The 22729-nt window shown below is 40.8% G+C and overlaps 1 protein-coding gene across 24 annotated transcripts in view; it reads left to right on the top strand.

The window, feature by feature from the left end:
- SPECC1 (sperm antigen with calponin homology and coiled-coil domains 1) overlaps nt 1-22729 on the top strand; it is a 476325-nt gene that overhangs the window by 267069 nt on the left and 186527 nt on the right. For all 24 annotated transcript variants that reach the window (XR_010318469.1, XR_010318470.1, XM_064271864.1 and 21 more), the window contains one exon: nt 14569-16148. Coding sequence is in view for 22 of the 24 variants with exons in the window: in XM_064271864.1 (XP_064127934.1) it covers nt 14569-16148 (1580 nt within the window). In the remaining 2 variants the exon portion in view is untranslated. The remainder of the gene's footprint in view (nt 1-14568; nt 16149-22729) is intronic.

Genomic DNA, 22729 nt, shown 5'->3' with positions numbered 1-22729 from the left:
AGAATTGTAACTTATACAAAGTGGAGAGAGAAAGAGGAGCCAGCTTAGGAAACAAACAAGATGTGGCTCTGAAGTAAGGGAAAAGCCAGGAGAGTGTGACGTCAAAGGAATGTCTCAGAATTGAAGATACTGTGCCAATTCTGCTGAGAGGATTGAAAATGTGCATTGCATTTGACCACATGGAGCTGTGAGGGGGAAGAGATAAATCAGGTATTGGCTATAGGAAGATGTGGATTCCTTTTTTTTTTTTTTAATTTGAAGAGAGCTGAACATGTTTAAATGCCAGTCAGAAGGATCTAGTTGGAGAGGAATGTTATTTCAACAAGTCACAGGCTATACTGTGGACCTCGAGGATGCTGACTGGAGTTAAATGAATGTGTTAGCAAAGAATCCAAAACAAAACCTACTGCTGTTGAGTTGATTCCAACTCATAGCTACTCCACGCGGCAGAGTAGGACTGCCCCATAGGATTTCCAAGGCTATAAATCTTTACCGAAGCAGACTGCCACATCTTTCTCCCATGGAGCAGCTGGTGGGTTTGAACCACTGACATTTTGGTTAGCAGCTGAGCACTTAACCACTGCACCACCAGGGCTACTCTAGCAAAGAAAAACAAGAGGTAGATAAGGTTAATAAGGCTACATACATTGATTATACATTGACGATTGTCATACTGTGAGGGCTTGCATGTTGCTGGAAGCTGTGCCACCAGTATTCAGATACCAGCAGGGTCATCCATGGAGGACAGGTTTCAGCTGAGCTTCCAGAATAAGACAAACTAGGAAGAAGGACCCGGCAGTCTACTTCTGAAAAACATTAGCCAGTAAAAACCTATGAATAGCAGTGGAACTTCTCTGATATCGTATTGGAAGATGAGCCCCCCATGTTGGAAGGCACTTAAAAGATGACTGGGGAAGAGCTGCCTCCTCAAAGTAGAGTCAACCTTAATGACATGGATGGAGTAAAGCTTTCAGGACCTTCATTTGCTGATGTGGCACAACTCAAAATGAGAAGAAACAGCTGCAAACATCCAATAATCAGAACCTGGAATGTATGAAGTATGAATCTAGGAAAATTGGAAATCATCAAAAATGAAATGGAACACATAAACATTGATATCCTAGGCATTAGTGAGCTGAAATGGACTGGTGCTGGCCATTTTGAATCAGACAATCCTATAGTCTACTATGCCGGAAGTGACAACTTGAAGAGGAATGGTGTTGCATTCATCATCAAAAAGAACGTTTAAAGATCTATCCTGAAGTACAACGCTGTCAGTGATAGGATAATATCCATACACCTACAAGGAAGACCAGTTAATTTGAATTTTATTCAAATTTAGTTATCAACCACTAGGGCCAAAGAAGAAGAAATAAAAGATTTTTATCAGCTGCTGCAGTCTAAAACTGATCGAACATGCAATCAAGATGCATTGATAATTATTGGCTATTGGAATGTGAAAGTTGGAAACAAAGAAGAAGCACCAGTAGTTGGAAAATATGGCCTTGGTGATAGAAACAATGGTGGAGATAGAATGATAGAATTTTGCAAGATCGATGACTTCTTCATTGCAAATACCTTCTTTTACCAACATAAACAGTGACTATACACATGGACCTCGCCAAATGGAACACACAGAAATCAAATTGACTACATTTGTGGAAAGAGACGATGGAAAAGCTCAATATTATCAGTCAGAACAAGGCCAGGGGCTGACTGTGGAACAGACCATCAATTGCTCATATGCGAGTTCAAGCTGAAACTGAAGTCCACGAGAGGCAAAATATGACCTTGAGTACATCCCACCTGAATTTAGAGACCATCTGAAGAATAGATTTGACCCATTGAACATTAGTGACCGAAGACCAGACAAGTTGTGGAATGACATCAAGGACGTCATACATGAAGAAAGCAAGAGGTCATTGAAAAGACAGGAAAGAAAGAAAAGACCAAAATGGATGTCAGAGGAGACTCTGAAACTTGCTCTTGAACATCGAGCAGCTAAAGCCAAAGCAAGAGCTGATGAAGTAAAAGAACTGAACAGAAGATTTCAAAGGGCATCTCGAGAAGACAAAGTAAAGTATTATAATGACATGTGCAAAGAACTGGAGATAGAAAACCAAAAGGGAAAGCATCCTCAGTGTTTCTCAAGCTGAAAGAACTGAAGAAAAACTTCAAGCCTCGAGTTGCAATAGTGAAGGATTCCATGGGGAAAATATTAAATGACGCAGGAAGCATCAAAAGAAGATGGAAGGGGAATACACAGAGTCATTATACCAAAAAGAATTAGTTGAGAGGTGGCATATGATCAGGAACCGATGGTACTAAAGGAAGAAGTCCAAGCTGCTCTGAAGGCGTTGGTGAGAAATAAGGCTTCAGGAATTGATGGATTATCAATTGAGATGTTTCAACAAACAGATGCAGCACTAGAGGTGCTCACTTGTCTATGCCAAGAAATATGGAAGACAGCTTCCTGGCCAACTGACTGGAAGAGATCAATATTTATGCCTATTCCCAAGAAAGGTGATCCAACTGAATGTGGAAATTATAGAACAGTATCATTAATATCACACACAAGCAAAATTTTGCTGAAGATTATTCAAAAACAGCTGCAGCTGTATATCGACAGGGAAATGCCAGAAATTCAGACCGGTTTCAGAAGAGGACACGGAACCAGGGATATCATTGCTGATGTCAGATGGATCCTGGCTGAAAGTAGAGAATACCAGAAGGATGTTTACCTGTGTTTTATTGACTATGCAAAGGCATTCGACTGTGTGGATCATAACAAACTATGGATAACACTGCAAAGAATGGGAATTTCAGAACACTTAATTGTGCTCATGAGGAACCTTTACATAGATCAAGAGGCGGTTGTTCGGACAGAACAAGTGGATACTGATTGGTTTAAAGGCAGGAAAGGTGTGGATCAGGGTTGTATTCTTTCACCATACCTATTCAATCTGTATGCTAAGCAAATCATCCAAGACGCTAGACTATATGAAGAAGAACGGGGCATCAGGATTGGAGGAGGACTCATTAACAACCTGCGTTATGCAGATGACACAACCTTGCTTTCTGAAAGTGAAGAGGACTTGAAGCACTTACTAATGCAGATCAAAGACCACAGCCTTCAGTATGGATTGCACCTCAACATAAAGAAAACAAAAATCCTCACAACTGGACCAGTGAGCAACATCATGATAAATGGAGAAGAGATTGAAGTTGTCAAAGATTTCATTTTACTTGGATCCACAATCAAAAGCCATGGAAGCAGCAGTCAAGAAATCAAAAGATGCGTTGCATTGAGTAAATCTGCTGCAAAGGACCTCTTTAAAGTGTTGAAGAGCAAAGATGTCATCTTGAAGACTAAGATGCGCCTGACCCAAGCCATGGTATTTTCAATTGCATCATATGCATGTGAAAGCTGGACAATGAATAAGGAAGACCGGAGAAGAATTGACGCCTCTGAATTGTGGTATTAGCAAAGAATATTGAATATACCATGGAGTGCCAAAAGAACAAACAAATCTGTCTTGGAGGAAGTGCGGCCAGAATGCTCCTTAGAGGCAAGGATGGCGAGACTGCGTCTTACATACTTTGGACGTGTTGTCAGGAGGGGTCAGCCCCTGGAGAAGGACATCATGCTCGGCAGAGTACAGGGTCAGCAGAAAAGAGGAAGACCCTCAACAAGGTGGATTGACACAGTGCCTGCAACAATGAGCTCAAGCATAACAAGGATTGTAAGGATGCCGCAGGACCAGGCAGTGTTTTGTTCTGTTGTGCATAAGGTCACCATGAGTCAGAACCAACTCAACGGCACCTAACAACAACAACACGTTAATTAGGATGAAATCATGTGTGACCTTGAAAGCCAAGGGAAGAAATTTGATGTTGGTGCAGTGGCAAAAATAGAAATGGAAATGGAACAGAAGAATGAAGGTATTTAAGGGATATTAGTACTGAAGATTGAGGAAACTCTCACAAAGATCTGAGGAAAAGTACTTTCAGAAATTTTGATGGAACATGATAAGGACCTAGACTAGATTCATACCAAAATGAAAGGAAAGGAAAAATACAGAAACATTTCCAAAATCAGTTAAAGAGATTTAGTGACCAACTGGTTGCAAAAAGAAAACCCAAACCAAACCAAACCAGCTGCCCATCGAGTTGATTCTGACTTATAGTGACCCTACAGGACAGAGTAGAACTGCCCGATAAAGTTTCTATGGAACGCCTGGTGGATTTGAACTGCTGACCTTTCTGGTTAGCAGCCATAGCACTTCAGCGCTACGCCACCAGGGTTTCCGCAAAAAGAAAGGGAAAGTAAATTTAAGTATGATTTTTAAGGTTTTTCTCATGGGAGAAACTGAAAAATGATTGGTGCCACTGTCAGACATAATTGAATGAATAAAAAGAATGAAGGAAAGAGGGAACAGATTAGATGCCACCAAAAAGTTGAGAAGGATGAAGATTAAGGGAAAAAATAGATTTGACAATAAAGAAATTGCAGTGCAACAGATTTCTCTTTATATATGGCCCTTCTGGCCCTAGGTTTATAATTCTGCAAAAAATAATTGGGCCACAGCCTGCTCTGTGATTGGTCTATTTTACTCACCTAACAGGGCTTGGTCAGTCTACTATGCAAATAGTATGTGTAAAGCCACCCAATAGGATTAAGTGACCTTTCAGGAATTGGTGGATTACTATGTAAATTGACCGTGGCCTACCAAGGGGATTGGTCAGTTAGTGGTTCTGGTCAGAGGATCATACCTTGAAATTGACAAGGGGTTTCCTTACGTGTGGGCCAATCCCACAAAGGTTGGGGGAAGACCTCACTACCGTCAGGGAGTGGAATGCATCCTTTGGACCCAAGGTTCCTGCACTGAGAACCTCCTAGACACAGAAGAGAAGAGAGCTGTCACACTGAAGACGGCAAAAACCAGTGGCAACCACAGCAGATCCCAGCAGCAGAGAAGCCGTGCCAGCAGTATGAACAACAGAAACGGGAAGACCAGTGCAAGGCAGCTGAAGTGGGCTTGCCAACCTACAGAGCAAGAGAGAGCAGAGTGCCTTCAGGTGGGAGGCTTATTGGTAGAGTGGGAGGCTTATTGGTACCTCCACGCACTTGTCAGTAGAGCTAAGGCTATAACTCTTGCCTGGCAGTGGGCATGGCTAAGAGGAGGCCTGCTTGCAAGCACAGCCAAGAGACTGAGAGCTGTCTTAGTTGGAAGCTGTCTTGATTGAAGAGCTGTATCCTGTCTCCTGAGTTGTGTTTTATTTCCAAGTTGATCCTTATCCTCAGTTGTAGCCTGTTATTTCCGTAATAACCCACGTGATTGTGAGTCCTGTGTGCCCATTGTAATAAATTATCACATCCAGAAGAGAAGTAGAGAGTGCCATGGGGTGGAGGTGGGGGTAGGGGGTCGGGGGTGGTGGCTGGTGGCAGAAAAGGTGAAGTAGAGTGGAGGTTATATCAGACCTCCACCTCATAGGAATCAGCTTTGGGTTGGTCTCAATGCTCATTATTTCCCCTGAATTTAGAGGTGCTCAGATGCTACATTATAGAAGTTATTGGAAACACTTTGAAAAAACAATTTATGAAGAGTGATAATATCTTTTTAAAAAGTAGTTGTGATTGTTAAGATTGTGTGTCAACTTGGCTGGGCCATGATTCTCAGTGTTTACAGTATATGTAATTACTCCCATGGTTGAATCTGGTGTGAGCAGCCAGTCAGTTGAAAGGCAGTTTCCTTGAGGGTGTGGCCTGCATCCAAATATAAGCAGACGTTCTGGCTTTTCTGTTCACTCTGGATCCTGTGCTGCCTCCTGTTCATCTGACCTCCCACTCTTGGAGCTTGAGCCGTCGTCAGCTTATCTGCAGATCTTGGAATTCGTTGATCTTCACAGCCTGCGAGCAGAAGCCCCATTCCCTGACCTGCCGATCTTGGGGTTTCCAGCTCCTGCAGCTACGTGAATTGAGAGAAGTCTCTATCGTCATACGTGGAATTGGGATGTTTCAGCCTCTACAATCATTTGAGCTGTTTTCTTGATATTTATCTCTCTTTCTCTCTCTCTCTATATATCAAACCAAAAAACCAAACCTACTGCCGTCGAGTCAATTCCGACTCATAGCGACCCTATAGGACAGAGTAGAACTGCCCTGTAGGGTTTTCAGGGAGCGCCTGGCGGATTGAAACTGCCGACCTTTTGGTTAGCAGGCGTAGCACTTAACCACTATGCCACCAGGGTTTCCATATATATATACACACACACACATACATACACACTTTACTGGTTTTGCTTCTCTAGAGAGCCGAGCCTAAGACAGTAGTTTAGGTTCTTAGACACTGAATAGTGAGTTCTCTTGTGTTTAGGATACAAGGCAGCAATTCTGTGATGTGAGGATGGTGAACTTTCATTTGTGTCTCCCCCTGGAGTCCCCTGCAGAGTAGGTACTGTATGAATACTTGAATAAATGGAAGAGCAAATATAAATTTATTTCAGAGAGCCACCATTTCCCTCACCTGCATGTTAGGGAAAAGACTTACTAAACAACAGCCCCAATAACATATTCTTTACATAAGACAAGGACCAAAAAAAAGGCTAAAATACTTTATTTTCAGCTAATGATAATCTCCAATTAAAATCGTGTTTCGTCACCTGATCCATGATTTAAATGATTACGCCATTGTTATTTAAATGTACTTTTTGTTCTCTGAAAAAATTTTCCCACTCTCTTATCTATCTGTATATTGTTATGATAGTTTTTTCTCTCTTATTTCTAATTTATTGCACAAATGTATCCGTTCAAAAAACAAGAGAATTATAGTCCAGCCAGCTTAATATTCAACCGTTCTCAATATTCTGTGTTTCTTTCTAGTGTGTGTCTCTATGAATACATAGTTTGATATACTTGTGATCAATCACAATATAAAATGGTTTTTCATTTAGCATTTAAAAATGTAACATATCAAACATTTTTCTTAAATTATCATCTTAGCCTTCATAATTATGAGATGGAGCTTTCAACTTCTTGCAGTCAGACAACCAGGTTCACAGGGATGGTAGAAATAGTGATGATCTGGTGCGAGATGGAAGAAGACAGAAAAGGTGATGACTGAGACAGTCATCCCTGTTCCAGTGTCCCTGGTGCTCTTGCCACCCTACTGCTGTCACTGTGGCCATGAGGTGTTGTATGAAGTAGCATGCCTAGTTTCAGAGTTTCAGAATATATTGTTTATCAGTGAGGCTTAACTCAGAATACTTAAAACAAGCAATAGAAGTAGAGATAACATTAACAACCTGTGATATGCAAATGACATAAACTTGCTTGACAGAAGTGAAGAGGACTTGAAGCACTTACTAATGAAGATCAAAGACCACAGCCTTCAGTAGGGATCACACCTCAACATAAAACAAAAAATCCTTACAACTGGACCACTAAAACAACATCATGATAAATGGCAAAGAAATGGAAATTGTCAAGGATTTCACTCTTCTTCGATCAATGATCAATGCCCATGGAAACAGCAACAATCAAGAAATCAAACGATGTGTTGCACTTGGCAAATCTGCTTGGAAAGAGCTCTTTAAAGTGCTAAAAAGCAAAGATGTCACTTTGATAACTAAGGTTCACCTGACCCAACCCATGGTATTTTCAGTCACTTCATATGCATGTGAAAGGCGGGTGATAAAAAAGGAAGACTGAAGAATTGACACCTTTGAATTGTGGTGTTGGGGAAGAGTGTTGAATATACCATGGACTGCCAGAAGAATGAACAAATCTGTCTTGAAAGAAGTACAGCCAGAATGCTATTTGGAATCAAAGATGACGAGACTTTGTCTTACATACTTTGGGCATGTTATCAAGAGGGACCAATCCCTGGAGAAGGACAGGTCAGCGAAAAAGAAGACGACCCATCAATTCAATGAGATGAATTGACACGGTGGCGGCAACAAAGGGCTCAAACATAGCAGTGATTATGAGGATGGCTAAGAACTGGGCAGAGTTTCATTCCATTCTGTATTATATAAGGTCGCTGACTCGACGCACTTGACAACAACAGCATGAGAAGTAGAGAACCAACAACAATGAAGGAAACCCTCAGTGAGATGGAGTGACACAACAGCCACAACAATGGGCTCAAACATAGCAACAATCACAGAGGTGGTGCAGGACCAAGCAGTGTTTCTTTCTGTTATACATAAGGTCGCCTGAGTCGGAGCCAACTCAGCAACAACAAAATGAGTCGTAGAACTCTTCTGATTGATTTCATCTGTTTGTTATCTTGCTCTTGCTCTTCCTCTTCAGTGCCTAGGAAGAGAGATGTCTGGGCTGGAGACTTAGGCATACATGGGGGAGTGAATGGCCAAGCACCAACCTTAGTTTGGTCTGGTGATCAGTTTAGCAACTCTATAAACCTAACCTCTGCTTCTTACAGTTTTTGAAATGAAGTTTACAGAGATGGGAAGAACCTTTTAGAAAAGAAAACAAATTACACTGTTGACTGTCTTAGAATGACCATGAAGTGGCAAAATTGAAAAAAGAGCAGATGACTAAAAAATACATCTGGATTGTGTACTACCAGCTTATTTCATAAATATATTTTGGTTTGTAGTAAAGAAATAGTAGGTTCAAAAAAGCATATGTAGCACCTAAATGGAGAACAGACTAGGATTTGGCAGCAAAGGAAGGAGTTAAACAGTAGCTAAAAATAATGACGGAGTTAATCTGTTCAAATTTAGTTCTTGCCATCTTCAATACCAGCAAATTATTGAAGATAAAAAGGAAAGACCCCTTTCCCCCCTAGGTATACACCCAAGAGTCTTGAAAGCAGGGACTCAAACATATACTTGTACGGCAACATTCATTGCAGCATTATTCACAATAGTCAAAAGGTGGAAATAACTCAAGTGCCTATTAAAAGAGGGATGAGTAAACAAAATGTGGGATATACATACAACAGAATGTTGTCATTATTGTTGTTAGGTGCCATGGAGTTGGTTCCGACTCATAGCGACCCTTCTTGCAACAGAATTAAACACTACCTGGTCCTGTGCCATTCTCACAATCATTGCTATCTTTGAGCCAGTTGTTGCAGCCACTGTGTCAGTCCATCTCGTTGAGGGTGTTCCTCTTTTTCCATGACCTTCTTCTTTACCAAACATGATGTCCTTCTCCAGGGACTTTTCCCTCCTGATAACATGTCCAAAGTACATAAAATGAAGTCTCACCATCCTTCCTTCTAAGGAGCATTCTGGCTGTACTTCTTCTGAGACAGATTAGTTTGTTCTTCTGGCAGTCCACGGTATATTCAATATTCTTCACCAACACCATAGTTGAAGGCATCAGTTCTTCTTCGATTTTCCTTATTCATTGTCTAGCTTTCACTTGCACATGAGGTGATTGAAAATACTGTGGCTTGGGTCAGACACACCTTATTCCTCAAGGTGACATCTTTGCTTTTTAACACTTTAAAGAGTTATTTTATTGTGGAATATTACTCAGCCATAAAGAGAAGTGAAGTCCTTATACATGCTACAACATGGATGAACCTTGAAAACATTATGCTGAGTAAAATAAATCAGACATAAAAGGACAAATGTTGGGTGATCCCACTTATATAAAATATCTAGAATAGGCGAATGAATAGAGACAAAAGTTTATTAGCGGTTACTAGAGACTGAGAAGTGGAAGGAATACGAATTACTGCCAAAGGGGTACTGAGTTTCTGTTTGGGGGATATAAAACTTGGAAATGGATAGGGGTGATGGTTCCACAACGTGTTGAATGTAATTAATGCCACTGAATTGTACACTTAAAAATGGTTAAAATGGCAAACTTTGGGCTATATATACAATGAAAAAAAATTTTAAAGGAAACCTTAATTTGCGTGGCATTGTTAGGAATGGCAAATGCCTTTATAATGATCAGTCTTGAGCTTTCAGGTTTGCCTTTTCTGACTGTAGGCATGGTGAAGCTTTACTTATCTTCCCAGTTTTTATTATGATTCTTGCCAAAATTACTTCATCTCAGAGAACTGGCATTACTAAAATATTTTATTATATTCCGTTTTTCACAAAAATAATTAAATAAAACTTTTCTTTATTGGTTAGTATGACACAGTGAGGCATTTGGACACTTAAAACTATTAAATGTGTAGTGTTGTACTCATGGAGCCCTGGTAGCACAGTGGCTAAGCCCTTGGCTGCTAACCAAAAGGTTGGCCATTTGAATCCACCAGCCGCTCCTTGGAAACCCTATGGGGTAGTTCTACTCTGTCCTATGGGGTCACTATGAGTCGGAATTGACTCAACAGCAACAGGTTTTGTTTTGTTTTGTTTTTTGTACTTCAGATGGAAACCCTGGTGGCATAGTGGTTAAGAGCTACAGCTGCTAACTGAAAGATCAGTAGTTCAAATCCACCAGGCGCTCCTTGGAAACCTGATGGGGCAGTTCTCCTCTGTTCTATAGGGTCGCGATGAGTTGGAATCCACTCGACAACAGTAGGTTTTAGATGAAGGTTTACATAACAAACTAGCTTCTCATTAAACAGTTAGTACACATATTGTTTTATAACATTGGTTAACAATGCCACATGTCAGCACTCTCCCTTCCTGACCTTGGGTTCCCTATTACCAGCTTTCCTGTCCCCTCCTGCCTTCTCATCCTTGCCCCGGGGCTTGTATGTCTCTTTAGTCTCATTTTGTTTTATGGACCTGTCTAATCTTTGGCTGAAGGGTGAACCTCGGGAGTGACTTCATTATTGAGCTAAAAGGGCGTCCAGGGGCCATACTCTCAGGGTTTCTCTAGTCTCTGTCAGGCCAGTAAGTCTGTTTTTCTTTTCTTTTTTTGTGAGTTAGAGTTTTGTTGTACGTTTTTCTCCAGCTCTGTCTGGGACCCTCTATTGTGATCCCTGTCAGAACAGTCAGTGGTGGTAGCCAGGCACCATCTAGTTGTACTGGACACAGTCTGGTGGAGAACATGGTAGTTGTGGTCCATTATTCCTTTGGACTAATCTTTCTCTTGTGTCTTTAGTTTTCTTCAACCGCCCTTGCTCCCGAAGTGCCAAGGCCACTGGAGTATCCTAGATAGCTGCTCACAAACTTTTAAGACCCCAGATGCTACTCACCAAAGTAGAATGTAGAATATTTTCTTTATAAACTGCGTTATGCCAATTGAGCTAGCTATTTCCCAAGACCATGGTCCCCACAGCCCTTAGCTCAGTAATTCGGTCCCTCAGGGAGTTTAGCTGTGTCTATGGAGCTTCCATGACCTTGCCTTGTACAAGTTGGGCTGGCTTCCCCAGAATTGTGTACTGTCTTGACCTTCACCAGAGTTACCGTTTATCTATTGCCTATTTTGTGTTTTTCTATTTCCACCCCTCCACTCCCTTATAACCATGAAAGATTTTTTCTTTTTTTTTTAAATAATTTTTATTGTGCTTTAAGTGAAAGTTTACAAATCAAGTCAGTCTCTCACACAAAAACCCATATACACCTTGCTATACACTCCCAATTACTCTCCCCCTAATGAGACAGCCCGCTCTCTCCCTCCACTCTCTCTTTTCGTGTCCATTTTGCCAGCTTCTAAACCCCTCCACCCTCTCATCTCTCCTCCAGGCAGGACATACCAACATAGTCTCAAGTGTCCACCAGATCCAAGAAGCTCACTTCTCACCAGCATCCCTTTCCAACCCATTGTCCAGTCCAATCCATGTCTGAAGAGTTGGCTTTGGGAATGGTTCCTGTCCTGGGCCAACAGAAGGTCTGGGGGCCATGACCACCGGGGTCCTTCTAGTCTCAGTCAGACCATTAAGTCTGGTCTTCTTACGAGAATTTGCGGTCTGCATCCCACTGCTCTCCTGCTCCCTCAGGGGTTCTCTGTTGTGTTCCCTGTCAGGGTAGTCATCAGTTGTAGCCGGGCACCATCTAGTTCTTCTGGTCTCAAGATGATGTAGTCGCTGGTTCATGTGGCCCTTTCTGTCTCTTGGGCTTGTAATCACCTTGTGTCCTTGGTGCTCTTCATTCTCCTTTGATCCAGGTGGGTTGACACCAACTGATGCATCTTAGATGGCTGCTTGCTAGCGTTTGAGACCCCAGACGCCGCTCTTCAAAGTGGGTTGCAGAATGTTTTGTTAATAGATTTTATTATGCCAATTGACTTAGATGTCCACTGAAACCATGGTCCCCAGACCCCTGCCCCTCTTTCGCTGGCCTTCGAAGCATTCAATTTATTCAGGAAACTTCTTTGCAATTGTGCTGACCTCCCCTGTCCTGTGTGCTGTCTTTCCCTTCACCTAAAGTAGTTCTTATCTACTATCTAATTAGTGAATGCCCCCTCCCACCCTCCCTACCCCATCTCGTAACCACGAAAGAATGTTTTCTTCTCAGTTTAAACTATTTCTCAAGTTCTTATATTAGTGGTCTTATACAATATTTGTCCTTTTGCAACTGACTAATTTCACTCAGCATAATGCCTTCCAGGTTCCTCCATGTTATGAAATGTTTCACAGATTCCTCACTGTTCTTTATTGATGCATAGAATTACATTGTGTGAATATACCATGATTTATTTATCCATTTATCCGTTGATGGGCATCTTGGTTGCTTCCATCTTTTTGCTTTTGTAAACAGTGCTGCAATAAACATGGGTGTGCATATATCTGTTTGTGTAAAGGATCTTATTTCTCTAGGATATATTCCAAGGAGTGGAATTGCTGGATCATATGGTAGTTCTATTTCTACCTTTTTAAGGAAGGGCCAAATCGATTTCCAAAGTGGTTGTACCATTTGACATTCCTACCAGCAGTGTAGAAGTGTTCCAGTCTCTCCACAGCCTCTCCAACATTTATTATTTTGCGTTTTTTGGATTAATGCCAGCCTTGTTGGAGTGAGATGAAATCTCATCGTAGTTTTGATCTGCATTTCTCTAATGGCTAATGAATATTTCCTCATATATCTGTTAGCTACCTGAATGTCTTGTTTAGTAAAGTGTCTATTCATATCTTTTGCCCATTTTTTAATTGGGTTATTTGTCTTTTTGCAGTTGAGTTTTTGCATTATCATGTAGATTTTAGAGATCAGGCACTGATCAGAAATGTCATAGCTAAAAACTTTTTCCCAGTCTGTAGGTAGTCTTTTTACTCTTTTGGTGAAGTCTTTGGATGAGCATAGGTGTTTGATGTTTAGGAGCTCCCAGTTATCTAGTTTTCCTTCTACATTCTTTATAATGTTTTGTATACTGTTTCTGCCATGTATTAGGGCTCCTAACATTGTCCCTATTTTTTCTTCCATGATCTTTATCGTTTTAGATTTTAAATTTAGGTCTGTGATCCATTTTGAGTTAGTTTTTGTGCATGGAGTGAGGTATGGGTCTTGTTTCATTTTTTTGAGATGGATATCTAGTTATGCCAGCACCATTTGTTAAAAGGACTGTCTTTTCCCCACTGACTCCATGGCAGTGGGTTGTTGGGTTTCCCCATTTAACTGTTTTGGGGCCTTTGTCAAATAAAAGATTGTTTCTTTTTATGTGTAAACCTATTCATGAGTTTTTACAGTAATGGTCTCATACAATATTTGCCCTTTTGCGGTTGACTTATTTCACTCAGCATAATGCCCTCCAGATTCATCCATGTTATGAGATTCGTCATTGTTCTTTATCATTGTGTAATACTCCATTGTGTGTATGTACCACAGTTTGTTTATCCATTCTTCCATTGAGGGGCATCTAGGTTGTTTTCATCTTTTTGCTTTTGTAAACAATGCTGCAGTGAACATGGGTGTGCATATGTCTATTCGCATGATGACTCTTATTTCTTTAGGATATATTCCTAGGAGTGGAATTGCTGGACTATATAGTATTTCTATTTCTAGCTTTATAAGGAAGCACCGTATCATTTTCCAAAATGGTTGTATCATTCTGCATTCCCCCTAGCAGTGCATAAGAGTTCCCATCTCCCGGCAGCCTCTTCAATGTTTGTTATTTTCTGTTTTTTTGATTCGTGCCAGTAATGTCTGGGTGAGATGGTATCTCATTGTGGTTTTGATTTGCATTTCTCTAATGGCTAGTGATCTCAAGCATTTCCTCATAGGTCTGTTAGCCACTTGGTTTTTTTTTTTTTTTTTTGGTTCTCTCTACTCTGCTTTGTGCATTCTCACTATTCTTTTGTAATGGCAAGATGGTTAGGTTACCAAGCATTTCTAGATTGACGTGCTTTTTCACTCACGTGACACTTCAGAAGCTTGCCCAGAAAACCTTTCCTTATGTTTCGTTGGTCTTAATTGAGGTGTGAGTCCATGCCCTGGGTCAGCCACTATGGCTCTGGGTGGGATTATGCTGGCTAGAGCCAGTAGAGGAGTCACCTTCCTCCAAAATATAGGGCTGGGGAAGGAGGTACAGAAGCCCCAATAGAACTAGGTGGTTATCTAAAGGAGGAGGAAGCAGATGAAGAGCCACAGCCGCAGTGTTCACTATTTCATGTGATTTAAAGCCATTCGTTTTTCATTTATAAAAGTGTTTGGGTTTTTTTTTTCTTTCTTCAGTTTTTTCTTCTTTTTTCTTAGGTGCTGCTGCAGCAACCAAACGGACAGGCATTCCAGCTCCACGGGAACTTTCAGTAGCCGTCTCAAGAGAGAGGTCTGTGCCACGTGGTCCCTCAAACCCCAGGAAATCGGTGTCCAGTCCAACTTCTTCTAGCACACCCACCCCTACCAAACACCTGAGGACTACCTCCTCAAAAGCCAAGCAAGAGAATGAAAGTGCAGAAAAGGCAGTGCTTGAGTCTCACATTCGGGAACTTTTGGCAGAAGCCAAAGTGAAAGATAGTGAAATAAACAGGCTTAGAAGTGAACTAAAGAAATGCAAAGAAAAGAGAGCCTTGAACACTGAAGAAACTGGTTCTTTAGACCCGAGTGTAGATGGAATACCCTTTTTATCATGTGACACAGAGCCTTTGATAAGAGCTCTTGAGGAAAAGAACAAGAATTTTCAGAAAGAGCTTGCTCATCTAAAGGAAGAAAACCGGACCTTGAAGGAGAAGCTGATTTACCTTGAGCATTCGCCAAACTCAGAAGGAGCAGCAAGTCACACTGGTGATAGCAGCTCCCCAACATCTCTAACTCAAGAGTCAAGCTTCGGAAGCCGGACTAGAAATCAGCTGTCAGGTGAAATAGATGAGTTTAAAAGAAACATACGTGAAAATGCATTAAGGACGTCAGATTCTTCAAGTAGCGATGTTACCAAAGCTTCCTTGTCACCAGATGCCTCCGATTTTGAGCACATAACAGCAGATACCCCCTCTAGACCTGTATCTTCCAATAGCAACCCCCTTAAGAGCTCAAAGTGTTCTGCCACTGGAAGTTCCCCTAACAATAGTAGTGAATTGTCTCTGGCTTCCCTTACTGAGAAGATACAAAAGATGGAAGAGAATCACCACAGCACAGCAGAAGAGCTGCAGGCTACTTTACAGGAATTATCAGACCAGCAACAAATGGTGCAGGAATTGACAGCTGAAAATGAGAAGCTGGCGGATGAGAAGACCATTTTGGAGACATCCTTTCATCAGCATCGAGAGAGGGCAGAGCAATTAAGTCAAGAAAATGAGAAGCTGATAAATCTTTTACAAGAGCGAGTAAAGAATGAAGAGCCCAATGTCCAAGAAGGCAAAATTCTCGAACTGGAGCAGAAATGCTCAGACATTCTTGACCAGGGCCGCTTTGAAAGAGAGAAATTGCTCATTATTCAGCAGCAGTTGACCTGTAGCTTACGGAAAGTTGAGGAAGAAAACCAAGGAGCCTTAGAAATGATTAAACACCTGAAGGAAGAAAACAAAAAACTGAATGGGTTTCTAGAACTGGAACGGCATAATCATAGTGTGATGGCCAAAACTTTGGAAGAATGTAGAGTTACCTTGGAAGGGCTGAAGATTGAAAATGGATCTTTAAAGGCTCAACTGGAGAATGAGAAGCAAAGAGCTGTAGAGACCAGTCCTACGGGGCAAATGGCAGAGAGCTGTGAAGCTCAAGAAATGCTGAAAGTAGCTCGTGCTGAGAAAGATCAACTGGAACTCTCTTGCTCTGAGCTTAAACAAGAATTACTAAAGGCAAATGGTGAAATTACACATGTGTCAAGCCTGCTATCCAAGGTAAGAAAAGATCTCTCTTTACAAGTATTCGATCATTCTGGTTAGATTCCTATCCTTGACCCATAAATTCACAGAGCAGAAAGAATCGTTTGCTCAGTCCATTTCATTCATGAATCCAGCATTCAAGCTTGAAGACTGATTAAATTCCAAACAGATTGGCGTACAAAAATGAAACACCCAGATTTCTGACTGTGGACAGTTCAAAGTGTAGTAGGGGTATACTGAATCAAATCAGTGATTTTAATCCAATGATAAGGAATATTATCGAGGACAACCCAGAGTCAAGTGCAGAGGAGGAAAACCAGTTGCCATCAAGTTGGATCCAACTCATGGCGACCCCATGTGTGTCAGAGTAGAACTGTGCTCCATAGGGTTTTCAGTGGCTGAGTTTTTGGAAGTACATTGCCAGATCTTTCTTCTGAGGCTCTCTGGGTGGACTCAAGCCTCCAACCTTTCAGTTCACAGCTTAGATGTTAACTGTTTAACTACCATGGCAGTTTACTTCTGAAAAATCAGCCGTTGACAACCCTGTGGAGCACAGTTCTACTCTGACACACACGGGGTTGCCATGAGTTGAGGTTGACTTGATGGCAGAGGAGGAACATCTAAGATAATGTGAGAGACAAGAGGACTTCTTGAAAGACGTAGCAACTAAGCTGAGTCTTGAAGATTGAGTGAGGGTAGGCAGGTTCATTAGTCAAGACACTTGTGGCTGCTAGTAACAGAAAATTAAAATCACCTAAGCCTCCACTCCAACTGATAATATAACCACTATTTTGAGGTTTTCTTTCAGATATATGTGTGTGGGTATCTCACAAGTTAGAAAAAGAAAGAAAACAATTTTAGAATTATCTTGTACATGTTAACCTTTTTTTTTTTTTTTGCAATTAACATTTTTGAGCATATTCTCCTCATTAAATAGTCTTTTAAACAAGACTAAAAGCCAGATAAAAACTAAAGACCAAACCTGTTGCTGTCTAGTCAGTTCTGACTCACGGTGACCACATGTGTTACAGAGTAGAACTGCTCCATAGGGTTTTCTTCGCTGAAATCTTTAGTTGATGGCAATAGGTAATCTTTACAGAAGATCTCCAGGCCTTCCTTCCTTGGTGCCTCTGAATGGAATCAAACTGCCAACCTTTAGGTTAGTAGTCCAGCACAAAAGCCAGATAGTACTCTGTTATATACCTATCTCACAGTTAACTTTACTAATCCTCTATTTTCTAACATTTTTCTTCTTTTGGTCTTTCGATATTACAAATACTTTTTTTTTTTTTTTTAATATATCTCTAATTATTTTCTTAGGAAGAATTCCTAGATGTTGACTTACCAAGTCAAATGGTATGAACATTTTAAAGACTTGCAATACGTACAGCCGAATTTCCCTTTAGAAAGATTCTATCAGTTTGTTCCCACCAATAGTAGTTCACGAGAATGCTTGTTTGCGTGAGCCCTTGCCAGCATTTGATATTAAATTGTTACATCATTTGATTCTCTTAATCATTTCCTTTGTTTTCTTTTTCACTTAGAATGACTTTTTTCATTATTTTAGTAATCTTTTAATAAATTTGGAATTTTGTCTTATGCTGCAAGATTGGTGGTGATGGTAGCATAGCAGTCCTGTGCTGTTCTGCCTGCCTCACAGAGCAGCGCTGGACAGGTATGGAGAGGTGCCTTCCTGTTTTCTGCTTCACATATACTCTGGGCCTGTGATTTAGGGAACAGCTGGGAGGAGGGGTTAAAACATCTTCCCACTTTTTATCAGGGGTTGTCACTGCTTCAAGAAGCAGATTATGCTATGAGCACTCAGGTTTTTCTCTACTGCGTCATCTGCCTTGCTATTAGTCACTTGCAACCTGATTCTGGCATTAGGCTCTGATGTCTTAGCAGTGGGCAGCAGTCGAAGTTTTTATCATTGTCTGTGTTCTAAGCTCATAGGCATTTTATTGAAAATATGGAAGCAGTTTCACTAGAGATTACTAGCAGGTGGTCATTTGAACTGTAGATTGAGAGTTATAGCTTTGCATTAGGGTTAATATCTTGTGGAATAAGCCTCTCTCCCCCAAATTACTCTTAGGAGTACCTGGGTGGTAACAAATGTTTAACAAGCTCAGCTACTAACCAAAACACTGGAGGTTTGTCCACCCAAAGGGTTCTTGGAAGAACGGCTGGTGATTAGCTTCCAAAAAATCAGCCACTGAAAACCCTATGGAGTACGGTTCTACTCTAACATACACGGGGTCACCATAGTGAGGACCATAGTGATGGCAACTGGTTTTCCATTACTCTTTTGCAAAATATTTTATCTCCCAGGTATGCTTCTGGAAGTTCTGTTTCACTTCTTCCTGTGTCTCTTCAGTATTTTGATTGACATTATATTACACATATGTGTCACTGAGAAATAATTTGATATCTTAAAAAATAGCTCATTTTTTCTGATCATAAATTATTTAGAAAATACAGAAAAGTATAAAGAAGAAAATAAGTATTACCTTTAATCTCACCACTTGGAGAAAAACACTGGTAACATTTTATTTTATGTCCTTTCAGACTTTTTTCCAGTTTACACACGTTTGGGCATGCATACAAACTTGTATCAACATAATTACAATATTTACTCTTCCTATCCAGAAGAAAAGAATATGTCATCTTCACATTCCGTAAAAACAAAGAACCAGCTAGATTAATTTATCAGTTATACTGCTAATCTGTTTTGTGATTGACGGATTTCTTCTTTTATCTTTATTAATTCTATCATTCTGCTTTTTGTACATTTCTTTGTTCTCTTCCTGTGACTAATTTTGTGAGCTTGAGCAAGCCTCTTTACATTGTACGTTGTTGAATAGAGGTGTGATGGCGGAGGATCTTGTTCCTGATTTTAAAGGAAATGCATTTAACATTTTGTCATCAAGTGTGCTTGTTGTAGGTATTTGGTAGGCACCCCTTATTAAGTTATACAAGTATTTTGAGAAGAGATGTTGTCATGGATTGAATTATATCCCCCCAAAAATGTGCATATCAGTTTGGCTGGGCCAATCGTACAGGATTGTGTGATTTTCCTATATGTTGTCAATCCTGCCTCTATGACGTTAATGAGCGGGGATGGGCGGCGTTGTGTTAGTGAGGCAGGACTCAATCTACAAGACTGGATTGTGTCTTAAGCCAATCTCTTTTGAGATATAAAAGAGAGAAGCAAGCAGAGAGACAGGGGACCTCATACCACCAACAAAGCAGTGCTGGGAGCAGAGTGTGTCCTTTGGACCCAGGGTCCCTGCGCAGAGAAGCTCCTTGACCAGAGGAAGATTGAGGACAGGAACCTTCCTCCAGAGCCGACAGAGAGGGAAAGTCTTCCCCTGGGGCTGGCACCCTGAATCTGGACTTCTAGCCGACTTTACCATGAGGAAATAAATTTCTCTTTGTTAAAGTCATCCACTTGTGGTGTTTCTGTTAGAGCAGCACTAGATGACTAAGACAGGTGTTTTGTTTTGTTTGTTTGTTTGTTTTTAAATAAAGGACAGGGGTTGAATTTTTCTACATCTACTGATATGATCTTATAGTTTTTATGTCATTATAAGATTTTTCTCCTTTAATTTGTTAATGAGATGAATTTCCATGACAGATTTAAGGTAGGCTAGTGTTAAATCGTCTTTGTATTCCTGGGGTAAATCCTAATTCCTCAGTTTTTATTCGTTTCACTTGACATTTATGCATAGAACTTTCAAATATAACCACCTTAAGCAGATGCCAAAATGGTTCCTCTGATACCCACCAAGGGAGCTGCTGAAGATGAACGACTTTGACCCCTTGAGCAGTGCGTTCATCCACTCTAACTCTTGGCAGAAGATGTGTTTTATGAGGCAAGAACAAGGTAACCTGTTTACAAAGGGAAAAAGCAATGCTAAACTATCCTATGGTCTAATAGATTCAGTAAGTGTGTAAGTTTCCAGGTTAGGTAAGTTACTTAAGTGGCTCAGATACTGTTAGAAGAGGCTCTGAAAATCCTTAAAATGTACTTTTTTTGGAAGGGATGGGATCTTTTCCTCACACAATAAATGGAAAATTAGTAGAACTTGTACAGTAATCACTTGAGTGTTTTGTAGAATCTTCCTCTATTCGTTTTCAACTGTTTGCCAATATCTCCATTTTTTCCAGCTTTGTTGATACACACCATATACACTTTGCAGGCAGCTTACTCTGTGATCGTGTGACTTTGTACATGTACAACATGTACAACTTTGAGGAAGGATCTAGTTCTCACAGACCCCAAAACCTCAGCTGCCATAAGCCACACGTGTCTGCCCTGGCCAGCAAGCAGCATGCAGCTGAATGACGTTATTGTTTTCCCAGACTAGAATGCAACTCAGGTTTAAGGTATTTTTACTTTCACCTTTTCAGTTGTTTAGGATCTTGGTTTCAAGGTAGAATATCTTTACTAGGCTTGAAGCCTAGACATTTTAAAAGAAGGACACTGATTTTTTTCCCCCTGAGACTGAAGCCTAGTTCTTTCTATAGAAGCTCTAGGATCTATTTCAGAGTAGTAAGAAGATAATGAGGAATCACTTGTTCTGAGTGGTCAAGGGAGATCAAACACACTGCCATCAGGTCAATTCTGACTCATAGTGACCCCATAGGGCAGAGCAAAACTGCCCCCATGGGGTTTCCTAGGTTGTAATCTTCACGGAAACAGACTGTCACATCTTTCTCCCATGGAGTAGCTGGTGGGTTTGAACCGACAAACTTTCATTTAGCAGCTGAGTACTTAACTATCGTGCCAGCAGGGCTTCCTTAGGGAGAACCACTAGCAGTGAAAATGGTCAGTGTATAACCAGTATTTGTAATGCAGGGCTTCCTTAGGGAGAACCACTAGCAGTGAAAATGGTCAGTGTATAACCAGTATTTGTAATGAGGCCAAACTAATTATAGCAGACACTATCCAAAAATGGCAGAACAAGAATTTTAGAGAAAGATGTGGCAAATAGATTAGCCTGTAATCATGATTTCAGAATGATGATGTTGCTGTTATTTGTCGAGGTGTTTTCCACTTATCAGAATAGGTCTCCTTAAAGGACTTGAGAGATCTTGAAACCTGATTGAAATAGGTGGTCAGTGAGTGTAGCCAGGTGATGCTTTGGCTCATACCTAGTAGGTGCCTGGTGAGTGTTGGTGAATCTGTTTGGTTGAGGTGAGGGGAACCTAAGGCATCACTTTTCCAGTGTGAGTAGTGGACTGGTTAGCACTGGGAGAGTTTAGTAAGGGTATACAACTGAAAACGTAGCAACTGAAACGGCTTAAGCAAAGAGAAGATCACTTTGCTCCCACAATATGAAGTCTGGAGGTGAGCAATCACTAACCTTGATCTGGTAGCTTCATAATATCAAGGCTTTGAGCCGGCAGCTCTGTCACGCTCTTGGCCTTTCCATAAAGGGAACAAGACAGCTACAGCATCTTCCAGCATCTCGTCACCATACTTTGCTTTAAGGCAGAAATCAGACACCTAAGCCTTATCAGGGAAAACATTTTTTCCCCAGAAGCCTTTATATCTAATATCTTTATATCTAATTTTGCAGAACTCTATTGCCCACCCAAGCCCGCCTTCCCTGAAACCAAAAGATCTCTGAGAACAAAATTCGTGTTAGCTGCTGTTGAGTCAGCTCTGACTCATGGTGACCTTACCTATAACAGAATGAAATCCTGCCCAGTCCTGCGCCATCTCCATGATCTTTGGTATGTTTGAATTCATTGTTGCTGCTATTGTGTCTATATTCCTGCTATTGTGTCAGTCCACATCATTGAAGGTTTCCCTCATTTTCGCTGACCCTCTACTAACCATGATTTCCTTTTCCAGCAATTGATTTTTCCTAATGACATGTCCAAAGTAAGCAAGGACAAGTCACACCATCCTCATTTCAAAGGCTCATTCTCGTTGTATTTCTACTAGGACCTATGAACACTTTAAAGAGGTCTTTTGCAGCAGAACATGCCCAATGCAATGTATCTTTTGATTTCTTGACTGCTGTTTCCATGGATGTTGATTGTGGATCCAAGTAAAATGAAATCCTTGACAACGTCAATCTTTTCTCCGTTTATCATGATGTTGCATATTGGTGCAGTTGTGAGGATTTTTGTTTTATGTCGAGGTGTAATCCATACCAAAGGCTGTGGTCTTTGATCTTCATCAGTAAGGGCTTCAAATGCTCTTCTCTTTCAGCAAGCAAGGTTGTGTCATCTGCATAACGCAGGTTGTTAATGAGTCTTCCTCCAATCCTGACGCACCATTCTCCTTCATATAGTCCAGCTTCTCAGATTATTTGTTCAGTGTACAGATTGAATAGATACGGTGAAAGGATACAACCCTGACACACACCTTTCCTGACTTTAAACCCCACAGTGTCTCCTTGTTCTGTTCGAACAACTGCCTCTTGATCTATAGTAAAGGTTCCTCATGAGCACAATTAAGTGTTCTGGAATTCCTGTTCTTTGCAATGTTATCCATAATTTGTTATGATCCACACAGTCAAATGCCTTTGCATAGTCAGTAAAACACAGGCAAACATCTTTCTGGTATTCTCTGCTTTTAGCCA

Source organism: Loxodonta africana, chromosome 18 (assembly GCF_030014295.1).
Source record: "Loxodonta africana isolate mLoxAfr1 chromosome 18, mLoxAfr1.hap2, whole genome shotgun sequence".
NCBI lineage: Eukaryota > Metazoa > Chordata > Mammalia > Proboscidea > Elephantidae > Loxodonta > Loxodonta africana.
This window is presented reverse-complemented; position numbering and strand designations above follow the sequence as displayed.